At 36.6% G+C, this 12,355-nt stretch overlaps 1 protein-coding gene across 2 annotated transcripts in view; it reads right to left on the minus strand.

Annotated features, from left to right (window-relative positions):
• PPM1L (protein phosphatase, Mg2+/Mn2+ dependent 1L) overlaps positions 1 to 12,355 on the minus strand; it is a 320,428-nt gene that overhangs the window by 84,894 nt on the left and 223,179 nt on the right. For both annotated transcript variants that reach the window (XM_010366719.2, XM_030928100.1), the window contains exon 2: positions 3,909 to 4,083. In XM_010366719.2, coding sequence (XP_010365021.1) covers positions 3,909 to 4,083 — 175 coding nt within the window. The remainder of the gene's footprint in view (positions 1 to 3,908; positions 4,084 to 12,355) is intronic.

A 12,355-nucleotide genomic window follows, 5' to 3' on the forward strand; every position in this document is an offset into this window, starting at 1 on the left:
AATAATTAACTACCTCCTAAAACTGGGAGAGCTGAATCAAGAACGTGAGGAAGTCAAAACTAAGATAGCATAGAAAGAAGCTAAACAGTTGAAGCAAATGAGTGTCTTAGTACAGATGCTCCTTGACTTAGAATGAGATTATATCCTGATAAACCCATTGTAAATTGAAAATATCCTAAGGTGAAAATTCATTTAATATACCTAACCTACTGAACATCATAGCTTAGTTTAGACTAACTTATATATGCTCAGAACACTTACATTAGCCTGTAGTTGGACAAAGTCATTTAACACAAAGTCTATTTTATAATAAAGTGAATAAAGTGTTGAATCTCATGTAATTTAGTGAATACTATATTGAAAATGAAAAACAGAATGGGTGTACGTGAAGTACAGATTTTACTGAATGTGCATCACTTTTGCACCATCATAAAGTCAAAAACTACTAAATTAAACCATCCTAAGTCAGGAAGCTTCTCTGTAGGATGGTAATGTCTGCACATATTGGATACTACTAGCAATTTACTTTTTTTTTTTTTTTTTTTTTGAGATGGAGTCTCGCTCTGTCACCCAGGCTGGAGTGCACTGGCACGATCTTGGCTCACTGCAAGCTCCACCTCCCGGGTTCATGCCATTCTCCTGCCTCAGCCTCCCGAGTAGCTGGGACTACAGGCACCCGCCACCACGCCTGGCTAATTTTTTGTATTTTTAGTAGAGACGGGGTTTCACCGTGTTAGCCAGGATGGTCTCGATCTCCTGACCTCATGATCCACCCACCTCGGCCTCCCAAAATGCTAGGATTACAGGCATGAGCCACCACACCCGGCCTACTACTACCAATTTTCTATCCTAATTCTTTTGTATTATTATATTTTTCTGCTAAATAGTAATATTTTTTCTTATTTTATCCTCTTTCTTTGACTGAAATCATTAACATATGGGTTACGGAGCTGGAGGTAGTGACTTTTGGTTTTGCAACACACAGTGACACTCATTCACTCATGTGTACACATAGCCTACCCTCCCACATCCACTGCCCTGCATCACCTCATGCAGAGATGACCAAAGGCAAACTGAGCTCAGAGTGGGTGTTTTATCAAATAGATGTTGCTAGATTTTTCAAAGCTTCTGAAGATCACTTTAAAAACTTCCCCTCTGCCTTCCCAAACACTACATGCCAAGAAAAGACTAAGTTAGAATACAGCTGACCCTTGAACAACATACGTTTAACTGCATGGGCCCATTTATATGTGCATTTTCTTCTGTCTCTGACACCCCTGAGACAGCAAGACCAGCTCCTCCTCTCCTCTTCAGTAGTCTGTTCAGCCTACTCAAAGTAAAGACATTGAGGATGAAGACCTTTATGATGGTCCACTTCCATTTAATAAATAGTAAATATATTTTCTTTTTTTATGATTTTCATAATTTTTTTTCTCTAGCTTAGTCATAATAATACGGTATAAATACATATAACATACAAAATATATGTGTTAATTGACGGTTTATATAATCAGTAAGGCTTCTAGTCAACAGTACACTATTAGTAGTTAAGATTTTTGGGGAATCAAAAGTTTTATGCTAATTTTTGACTGCATGGAGAGTTGGCATCCCTAACCCCCATCTTGTGCAAGGGTCAGGTGTACTTTACACTGGTTTAAGGGATAGACAAGGTCCAAATCTGTTCTCATTCATCACTAGTGGCATTAATTAGCATTTGCAATATGATCTCTAAGGACTTCCCCAAACATGATAATATTTATTATTATAATAGCCCTGTGAGATTATATTAGCCCAATTTTACAGATGAAGAAACATAGGTTCTAAGAGGTTAATTTGCTGAAGATCACACCAGTATTAACCTGGGGGAAGGCCTAGACCTTAGATCCTCTAACTCTCTATCTTGTGTTTATTTCCACCGTTTCGTGCTACAGGGCTTATTGACAGATTAATTCTATGCCAAACTATTAGCCCCTAAAAGCCATGTGCAAGTGTACCTCTGAGAATCAGTTGCTGCTCAACAACAGTGCAGGAGAGTGGAAAATTATTCCTGAAGTAGGAAAAACTTGAGTGGTGGGTGATTGCAGCTAATGTTCATGCTTACCTTGATGTCTCCTTGTGCCCCTTCATCCACTACAATGCATCTCCCTTCTCTTCACAAATACTTGCCCACCATTTGTCCTTCAAAGTTTAAAATGATGCCCCCTCTACAGAATTTCATGGAAAATTTCAGCCATTTCCACTATTTCTTGACTCCACATTTCATCTTAACTTTAATAACTTGAAGATATTACAGGGTGTATTTAGTCCCAAACTCCTCAGAAATTTTTCTCTAGAGCTCATACATGTATGTTTTAGCCCCCCAGCAAGACTTTAAGCAAGATCTATTTTCTATATCTCAGATTCCTTTCCATGTTTTCACTGTTTTTCTCTTTCCTTCAACTGCCTAGTATATTGCCATGCATTCAACAATTGCTTACTGAGCAAATGAGAACCTGCATCAGTGTAGTAAAAGCATAGCTTGATTAGTAATTAGGAAGTTGGCATCCCAGTTTTACAACTAAGTAACTGCATTATTTCAGGCAAGTCTATGAGTTTGTTTTGTCACCATAAAATGGTCACAGTGGGTGGACCATATGAGTTCTATGATCTATAAGATGCTATGAATATTTAAATATTATTTTGGTTGGGACTGATCAAAACCTTACTTTATTCCTTTAAGGATGAGAGAAGAGATGAAAAAGAATTCCAATGAGAAGAATATTGAAAGTAACGAAAATGCTAGGCAGAAGAAAGCCAATGTGTCGGGAAAACGAAAAAAAAGCAAAGAAGAATCAGAGAATCAGAGATGTCCTGGGTAAAACTGGAAATACAGATCCTGCTTCAGAGGGAGGTGAAGGGGTTAGAGGGTGGAATATATACGGGGGCAGCTTAGTAACTAAAAATATTGGTTAAGTGGTTAGGTGAATGTAGTATAATGTTTTGTTTTGTTTAATTTGCTCTTCTGTTTGCTATTTGAACTTGAAATCAAGTGGTAAGAAAGTATTGAGCATGCATAGATTCTGATGAAGAAAATAAGATACATGCTAAAAAATCCTTGTAAAAATAGAAACAGAAGTTCTTGGCATTAATATAAGAATACCATTAACATTTGACCATTAGAAACCTTTTTTCCTGTACTTTTTCCTCCAATTTTTTTGAGAGGGGGAGGTGGAGAGGTACAGCAATTTTAATCAGGGTATTTCTGCTGCTTAAGTTTAATTTTATTAAAGATTTTAATAATTCCAAGTAATACTATATTCATTTAATTAAAATTGGGTCTTAGCTGACAGACCATATAATAGATTAAAATAATGTTATAAGGAGGAAATAATGTTATAAGGAGGTCTGTCCATGACTTCATTAATAAGCTCCCTTGGATGGGAAGAACCTATGGCAGGCAGTGAGATGACGTCTCTGATGTGGTAGTATCTGAGTTGCTAAGGAAAAGAAAGTAATGATTAGCTTAACAATTTGAGAAAAAAAAAACAAAAAAAACCTCTTTAGAAAAGAAAACAACTAAAATTAACTCAAATATTTGAATCTAATAACATTTCTTGGATTCTTGGATGGAAAAGTTTTCAGTTGCTATCCAAATTGAAATAACACTTTAGGAGTACCCAGTTAATAAAAGGCCAAAAAAACCCAATAAAAAAGACCAAAATTTTAAAGGTATTTGATATTTAAGATCCATTTTTAGGAATCTTCTGACCATCTTGAGACTAAAACTGCAGAGAATAAACTTACTATTAGTCCACGTTACATAACTTTGAATCCAGTTTGCCCTTAACCTTTTACCAAGTTTAACCAAGGTTTATAATGAATTTTTTTTGCAAGGAGAAAAAAAATGTGTGTTTTAAAAACAAACATACCTGCTTCATCATAGGATACGGTCAATTTTTCTAGCATTTCTCGGTCAATTGACAAAATCTGCTGTTCAAGGATGGTCTGATAAGACAATACACTATTTTCTTTGTCTTTCTCGTAGTCCTGAAGATGCTGTTTAAGGGCCTCTGGGAGTCGAGATTTTACATATTCAGCTGCAGTCTGCAGATAAAACAGACAGAGAGAGAACTCCATTAGAAATTCTCCTCTTAGACTCTTTACTTACCCTCAGGTGCTACAGAGAAAGCTCAAAGCACTGTGAAACCAACCCTCCAGACAAGCATGTCCTTGTCATCGTCATTTTAGTATCCACTGGACCCAGTAAGGTGATCTTCAAATAGACAGAATCACAGACCTCTAAGAGTTTTCTATTAGGTTTAAAAGTACAAAAGATGATAGATTTGGTTAGATATTCACAGAATTAGTGCTCAGAGTTTCAACTATTATAGTGAACTGAAGGCCCCTGATAGTGATTTTGCTGGATACAAATTTGACTTGCCCTTGTCTACAATACAGAAGACAGTCACTCATCTCAGCAATGACCCCATCCATGCTATGGCATCCACATCCCTACTTTGTTTTGTTAGTCTCTACTCATTAATGTTTACACAAGAACTCTTGTAAAGTGAATTTTATAAAGGAGAATCCTCTGCTAGGATCGATAATGAAATAATGGGATAAACAGAAAATGAGGAGATTTAAGACAAAGCCCCTTAACTTTGCCGGGGGGGGGGGGGGGGGGCGGGAAAAAAAAAAAAAAAAAAAAAACCTCTTCACCACTTAAATGCCTTAAGCTGACATATATATAATTCTTACTTTGACAAGTTTGTTGTCTGTTTTTTGCTTTTACACTATCTGTACAACACATTCCCAGATAGTTACATTCCAATTAGTAACAACTAATTACATGCAGTGATTTTCAATCAGGTAAGCATGTTCCACATGGGGGTAGGGGGTAGGAAGGAAGATATGCATATTTTGAAAAGATTTTCCCAAAGATTCTGATATATTCTTCTGGTAGGTTGCAGTGGTAGCATACTCTTTTCTCTCCAAGTTAAGAATCCCAGTGCTAGTTAAGCAGAATTTTATGAGCATAATTAAGTGACAGAGAGGCATGCATAGATCAGGGGAATTCTGAAATTTATAAAACTTCTCTCTTGGGAATATCAAAAGTTTAGCATCTCCTTGCAGTACAGTCCTGCTTTACTCACATAATGTCTAAGGTTAATAAATCAATCAATGAAGTCCTCCATATATTGTTCAAAATTATATTCACAACCAGTATAAAACTTCACACACAACAACAGCAACAGAAACTGCTGAAAAAAAAACAACAAAAAGATGGTCTCTGGGGCAATCTTTTCTTAGAGTAAGGCAGACTTGTCTACGCAGAAAAAAAAAACTCCGTAGTGTTCTGTTGCACAGTGGGTGACTATGGTTCTCAGTAAGGTGTTTTATGTTACAAAATAGCTAGAATAACTGTTTTTGAATGTTCCCAACATAAGTAAATTATCAATGAATGAGGTAAGGGACATGTTTACTACCTTGATTTGAACAATATACAAGATATACATGTATTGAAACATCAAACTGTACCTCATAAATATGTAAAGTTACAATGTATCATTTTTAAAATTCTGTACAGCTATTAATTATGCAATTTAAAATAAGTATGCATTAAACATACATACTGATATATATATGATACATGCTAATCAACAGAGGTTCCATTTTTTTCATTTATAGAGTAGTATCCTCTATGGCCTTTGGAAAAAACGAGATAGGACTATATGTACTGACCAGGAAGAATACCATGATATATTGTTGAGGTTAAAAATCAAAGTCACAGAATATCAGGTATAGTATATCCTACAACACATATATATATATATATGAGCACAATTAAGTGACACACATATTTAGTATTATCATATAGGCATAGGAGAAGATATGGAAGAACATACTCCAATTGTGGAAGATACTTTATTTTTTTATTTTTATTTTTTTGAGACAGAGTTTCACTCTTGCTGCCCAGGTTGGAGTGCAATGGAGTGATCTCGGCTCACTGCAACCTCTGCCTACTGGGTTCAAGTGATTCTCCTGCCTCAGTCTCCTGAGTAGCTAGGATTACAAGTGCCTGCCACCATGCCCGGCTAATTTTTTTGTGTGTGTTATTAGTAGAGCGGGGTTTTACCATGTTGGCCAGGCTGGTCTTGAGCTCCTGATCTCAGGTAATCCATCTGCCTCAGCCTCCCAAAGTGCTGGGACTGCACGCTCAGACAATACTTTCTACATTCCACATTTTCGTATTGTTTCCAGGTTCTTACTATTGTAATTTTTTAAAATTGTCTTTAAAATGTATTTGGTTTGTAAAAATTTTATTTCAGTAGTTTTTGGGGAACAGGTGATTTTGGTTACATGAATAAGTTCTTTAGTGGTGATTTCTGAGATTCTGGTGCACCCGTCACTGGAGCAGTGTACACTGTACCCAATATTTAGTCTTCTATCCCTCATCCCCTTCCCACCCTCCCCCTTATGTCCCCAACGTCCATTATATCATTCTTATGCCTTTGCATCCTCATAGCTTAGATCCCACTTAAAAGTGAGAATTTATGGTTTTCCATTTCTGAGTTACTTCTCATAGAACAACGGTCTCCAACTCCATCTAAATTGCTGTAAATGCCATTATTTCATTCTGTTTTATGGCTGAGTAGCATACCATGGTGTAAATACACCATATTTTCTTTATCCACTTGTTGGTTGGTGGGCATTTAGGCTGGTTCCACAATTTTGCAATTGTGAATTGTGCTGCTATAAACATGCACATGCATGTGTCTTTTTCATATAATAACTTCTTTTCCTTTGGGTAGATACCCTAAAATATACTTCTTTATAACCTTCCCTTTAAATGTTAACACAATTCAGGATGGATAAAAAGAAACTTGCCAGAACAATGACAACTGACTTCCCAGGAAAAGTCCACTGGGAAGTGGTGGTGAAAAGTTATATTTTAGCCCCTAGAGTAGCCAAAGATAACACAACACGTTTTATTTCGAGATTTATATTTATGTTTCCTAATTCTGTTGCTGACAAAATTACAACTTTAACATCACCAAACATTGTTCAACTTCTCTGCCAGCCAGCTAGTGCAGAACAAATGAAATTATTCCATAAAATGTAAATGGACTCAGCACATTTGTGCAACACATTTAATTGTAGAATTTAATAACATTTTTTCCCTGACACTGGAAAATGAAGAGACACACGGCACAATAAGTATTTTTAACTCACACTACCTTGTTACTCAGTGTAATATCTGTCATTAATTTTCCTCCTTGAAATGCCTATGAGGTACAGGAAATAGTTCCAGAATTCACATTTTACAAATATTGATGTACTCTGTATTATTGAAAGCACACCACGGGATTACTGGCTAGCCATATGTAGAAGATTGAAACTGGACCCCTTCTTTACACAATATACAAAAATTAACTCAAGATGGATTAAAGACTTTAATGTAAAACTCAAAACTATAAAAACCCTGGAAGATAACCTAGGCAACACCATTCAGGACATAGGCACGGGCAAAGATTTCATGATGAAGACACCAAAAGCAATTGCAAAAAAAGCAAAAATTGACAAATAGGATCTAATTAATCTAAAGAGCTTCTGCACAGCAAAAGAAACTATCATTAGAGTAAACAGACAACCTACAGAATGGGAGAACATTTTTGAAAATTCTGCACCTGACAAAGGCCTAATATTCAGCATCTATATGGAATTTAAACAAATTTACAAGTAAAAGACAACCCCATAAAAAAGTGGACAAACGACATGAACAGATACTTTTCAAAAGAGCACATACATGTGGCCAACAATCATGAAAAAAAGCTCAACATCACTGATCTTTAGAGAAATGCAAATTAAAACACAATGAGAGGCTGGGCATGGTGGCTCACGCCTGTAATCCCAGGACTTTGGGAGGCCGAGGGGGGCGGATCACGAGGTCAGGAGATCAAGACCATTCTGGCTAACATGGTGAAACCCCATCTCCACTAAAAATACGAAAAAATTAGCTGGGTGTGGTGGCAGGCACCTGTAGTCCCAGCTACTCGGGAGGGTGAGGCAGGAGAATGGCGTGAACCTGGGAAGCGGAGCCTGCAGTGAGCAGAAATCATGCCACTGCACTCCAGCCTGGGCTACAGAGCAAGACTCCATCTCAAAAAAAAAAAAAAAAAAAAAAAAAAAAAAAAACCAAAACAACAACAACAACAAAAAAACCCACAATGAGATACCATCTAACACCAGTATTAAGGCTATTATTAAGAAGTCAAATAATAACAGATGCTAGCAAGGTTGAGGAGGAAAAGGAACACTTTTACACTGCTGGTGGGAGTGTAAATTAGTTCAGTCATTGTGGAAGACAGTGTGGTAATTCCTCAAAGACTGAAAGCCAGAAATACCATTTGACTCAGCAATCCCATTACTGGGTATATACCCAAAGGAATAGAAATCATTCTATTATAAAGACACACGCTCACATATGCTCATTGCAGCACTATTCACAATAGCAAAGACATGAAATCAACTTAAATGCCCATCAATGATAAACTAGATTAAGAAAAGGTAGTACATATACACCATGGAATACTATGCAGCCATAAAAAAGAATGAGATCATGTCCTTTGCAGGCATATGGATACAGCTGGAGGCTATTATCCTTAGCAAAGTAACACAGGAACAGAAAACCAAATACTGAGGTCTCTTACTGGTTTTAGCCAATCCTTCATTTTTCAAAGTTTGGCTCAAATGCCATGTATATACTCTTAGTATTGCCTAACCTAACTTGAACATCTAAGAGCATCCAACAGCTTTCCAATTATTTTGTATTTGTACAGGTATAGGTACTTTTGCTCCTCCATCTGGCAGAAATAAGGACTGTATCTTACACATTATTGTGTTCCCCCATATCTGGTTCAATGCTTTGTACCACAGAAGCGCAATACTTTATGCAAAAACCAAGTACTTTCAGATAGCTTGGGAGAAGATGTTTTGACAGTTACTAATTCTTTGCTTGCATACAGATCTTCCTTTCACAATTTCAGATAGAGAATAAAAGTCTGGTTTTCTACTGGCAAATGGAACTATTCTTGGTCTTTAATTTTCTTTCATGCCATTATTTTAGAAAAGTAAACAGCTCAAACCCAATCATCATTCACATGACAAAATGGCAAATTATGTGTTTCACACTTAAAGCTGTGTGAAGCTTTGTTTAATGTTTTCCTCTCCATAATCATTTGATCTTCTCCATTCTTGCCTTTATTTCTGCATTTAACAACGGGCTTGATTGATTCTTCTAGGGACCCTTTGAGGAATCATGTATAACGTACATCAGAGCAGTACACCTCAGTTAAAGGTTGCCTTGCAGGGTGTTAATTACCCCTGGACTTTCAGCTTTATGCTTAGCCAGATGTATCCTAAATGGCTGAAGAGAAACCTTAGGGAAGAAAGTGCAAAAGAGTTCACAGGTTCCCTCCAGTTAGACATGAAAAGACGGTGGCTTCGGCAACAACCAGAGTAAAAAGATGAACTAAAAACTTACAAGGCAGGGCATAAAAGGTGCTGAATGTACCTTCTTATAGAATTGACATATATTTATATTACCCATTCCAGCGTCAGTCTGGAAGACATTAAAGGGTTACAGTAAACTCTATAAAAAGAACTCAGTGGGTAAGAAGTATAAATGAAAAGAAGCAAAATGATTAAGAACCCAAATTCTGGAAATGTAGGTAGAATGCTGATGCTGGTCATTAGGCTAAAAAACTATTTACTATTATATGGTATATTGTTTAAGAACTAATACATATTAAATAATTTGGGTGGGGTGGTGCAAAAGTATATTTCAAGAGCTGCTAAATGTTTCACAATTTATCTTAAAAAGAAAACTTGTTAGCCAGCCGATTCTAATTTATTGACTGACTGCTGAGTAATACATATTAGGCTTGAACTGTTGGGAAAACAACCCTTTACCATAAAGGAACCTGCAATCTTAATATGCAAACAAAACACATGAAATACTAGAAAAACACATTTTACAAAGTAATGCAAAAATAGGCATGAATCCTGAGATAAATTAACATATTTGTTTAATGCATGAGTTATGTTAAGTGCTAAACAGCCTGTAGGGAGAGAAATTAAGATAGGAGGGGAACACAGAAAAATAATTAGGAAATAATTCTGGTAGAATTTAAAGACCAATTTAAAAAAATAAGAAAGAAGGCCAGGTGTGGTGGCTCACACCTGTAATCACAGCACTTTGGGAGGCCAAGACAGGCAGATCACGAGGTCAAGAGATTGAGACCATCCTGGCCAACATGGTGAAACCCTGTCTCTACTAAAAATACAATAATTAGCTGGGCGTGGTGGCGCGTGCTCTAGTCCCAGCTACTCAGGAGGCTAAAGCAGGAGAATCGCTTGAACCCAGAAGGCAGAGGTTGCAGTAAGCAGAGATCACATCATTGCACTCCAGCCTGATGACAGAATGATACTCTGACTCAAAAAGAAAACTAACACCTAGGAAATATTCTTCCAGACATTGGCCTAGGCAAAGAATTGATTATGAAGACCCTAAAGGCAAAAGCAACAAAATAGACAAATGGGACTTAATTAAACTACAGGGTTTCCACACAGCAAAAGAAACTATCAACAGAATAAGCAATTAAAAATTGTGTTATAAAAGAGTACTAAATTATGTAGGAAAATATTCATAATAAAAAGCAGATTAAGGCCGGACACAGTGGCTCACCCCGTAATCCCAGCATTTTGGGAGGCTGAGACAGGTGGATCATTTGAGCTCAGGAGATCAAGACCAGCTTGGGCAACATGGCAAGACCCTCTCTCTACTAAAAATACAAAAAAACAGCCAGGCGTGGTGGCACGCACCTGTGGTCCTAGCTACTCAGGAGGCTGAGGTGGGTGGACTGCTTGAGGCCCGGGAGGTGGAGTTTGCAGTGAGCTGAGATGGCGCCACTGCACTCCAGCCTGAGTGACAGAGAGAAACACTTTCAAAAACAAGGAGATTACAAAGTAGTTTGTATACCTCATGTATGAGGAAAAAGATGGGTGAATTAAATTAATGTATATCATTAGTTATCTCAGAGTAATAAACATTGGGGTAACTTATTTTTTCTCTCTAAAGTTTTCCAAATTTTATAAAATAAAACAATATTTCTATGTGCCAGCACTGTGCTGAATGCTTTAAATGTGTTAGCATATTTAATCCTTACGACAACCCTAACAGATTTTTACAGATTAAGAAACAGACTCAGAGAGGTTAAGAAACTTATCCTCAGTTATACAGTGAGTACTGGAGCAGGAAACACAAATTGCTTTTAAATTTAAAAAAAAATTAATTTTTTACAAAGATGGCAATGCCTTCTGTGGTCACTTCTTTACACGGTAAAGCAGCCCAGGCTGGGATAAAACCCAGAAAAGAACAAAAGAACACATGAGCAAAGCTTTCCAACAGATGGGAAAGAAAAACATGCCTTCAATGCTGCGTAACTGGAAGCTAAAGCTGAGGGCAAAGCTGTTAAAAGCAACGGGAAAACTGAGTAAAGTTACACAACATATTAAATTCACTCTTGCAAATTTAACAGTAAGCCTGAAAACATTCATCACTCCATATTTTAGGGAATATCCACCACCATCACCATGACCCTCCCAAAATCTCTGTGAGGGAAAGGTATTAAACTTATTTGCAAGTTTCCAGGAAGCCAAAAGCTTGTCTTCAAGGAAAGCTATTAAGTGATGTAATTAAATTCTAATAGAGCTGCCATTAGAAAAAGATCACAAGCAAACTAGACCAATGTTTCAAATCACTTTTAGTATATTTCTCTGGAAAAAAAAAAAAAAGTGTCATGGTCAAGTTACTTTACTCACTTTGTTACGTTACTCATTTTGACCTTTAGTGGACTTAAAATAAAAACAGGCTTCTGATATCCTTAACTATGAAAATATGCTTCATCACATAATAATTTTTACTTAATAATTCATATGTCACAGTTGTGTGAGTTTTTTATTTTTTGTTCCTTCAGTTGTAAACAAATATTCTATTTTACTACCAATTCTAAGACTTAGTGAATAGTAAGCAATTTTATGAAGTTTTAGGTAATGATAATCAAAAAGAAAGTGCCTCTACACTCAATAAATTCTTATTTAGAAGATACTTTTTAAACCAAGAAATGGATTTATCATTAACTTTGTAATGAAGTATGTTGTAAATGTTGGTCCTGATACAGAGACGCAATTTCCAACTAACTGAAAAACCACGAGTTGAGATTTTAAGATTTCAAAACCTGAGACAAGCGTCTTAAGAAGAAAAGGGATTTTTGCCTCATGGATGGTCTAGAGAGTGCTTTGCCAAGATAAAAAG

The sequence above is a fragment of the Rhinopithecus roxellana genome, chromosome 1 (genome assembly GCF_007565055.1).
Source record: "Rhinopithecus roxellana isolate Shanxi Qingling chromosome 1, ASM756505v1, whole genome shotgun sequence".
Classification (NCBI taxonomy): domain Eukaryota; kingdom Metazoa; phylum Chordata; class Mammalia; order Primates; family Cercopithecidae; genus Rhinopithecus; species Rhinopithecus roxellana.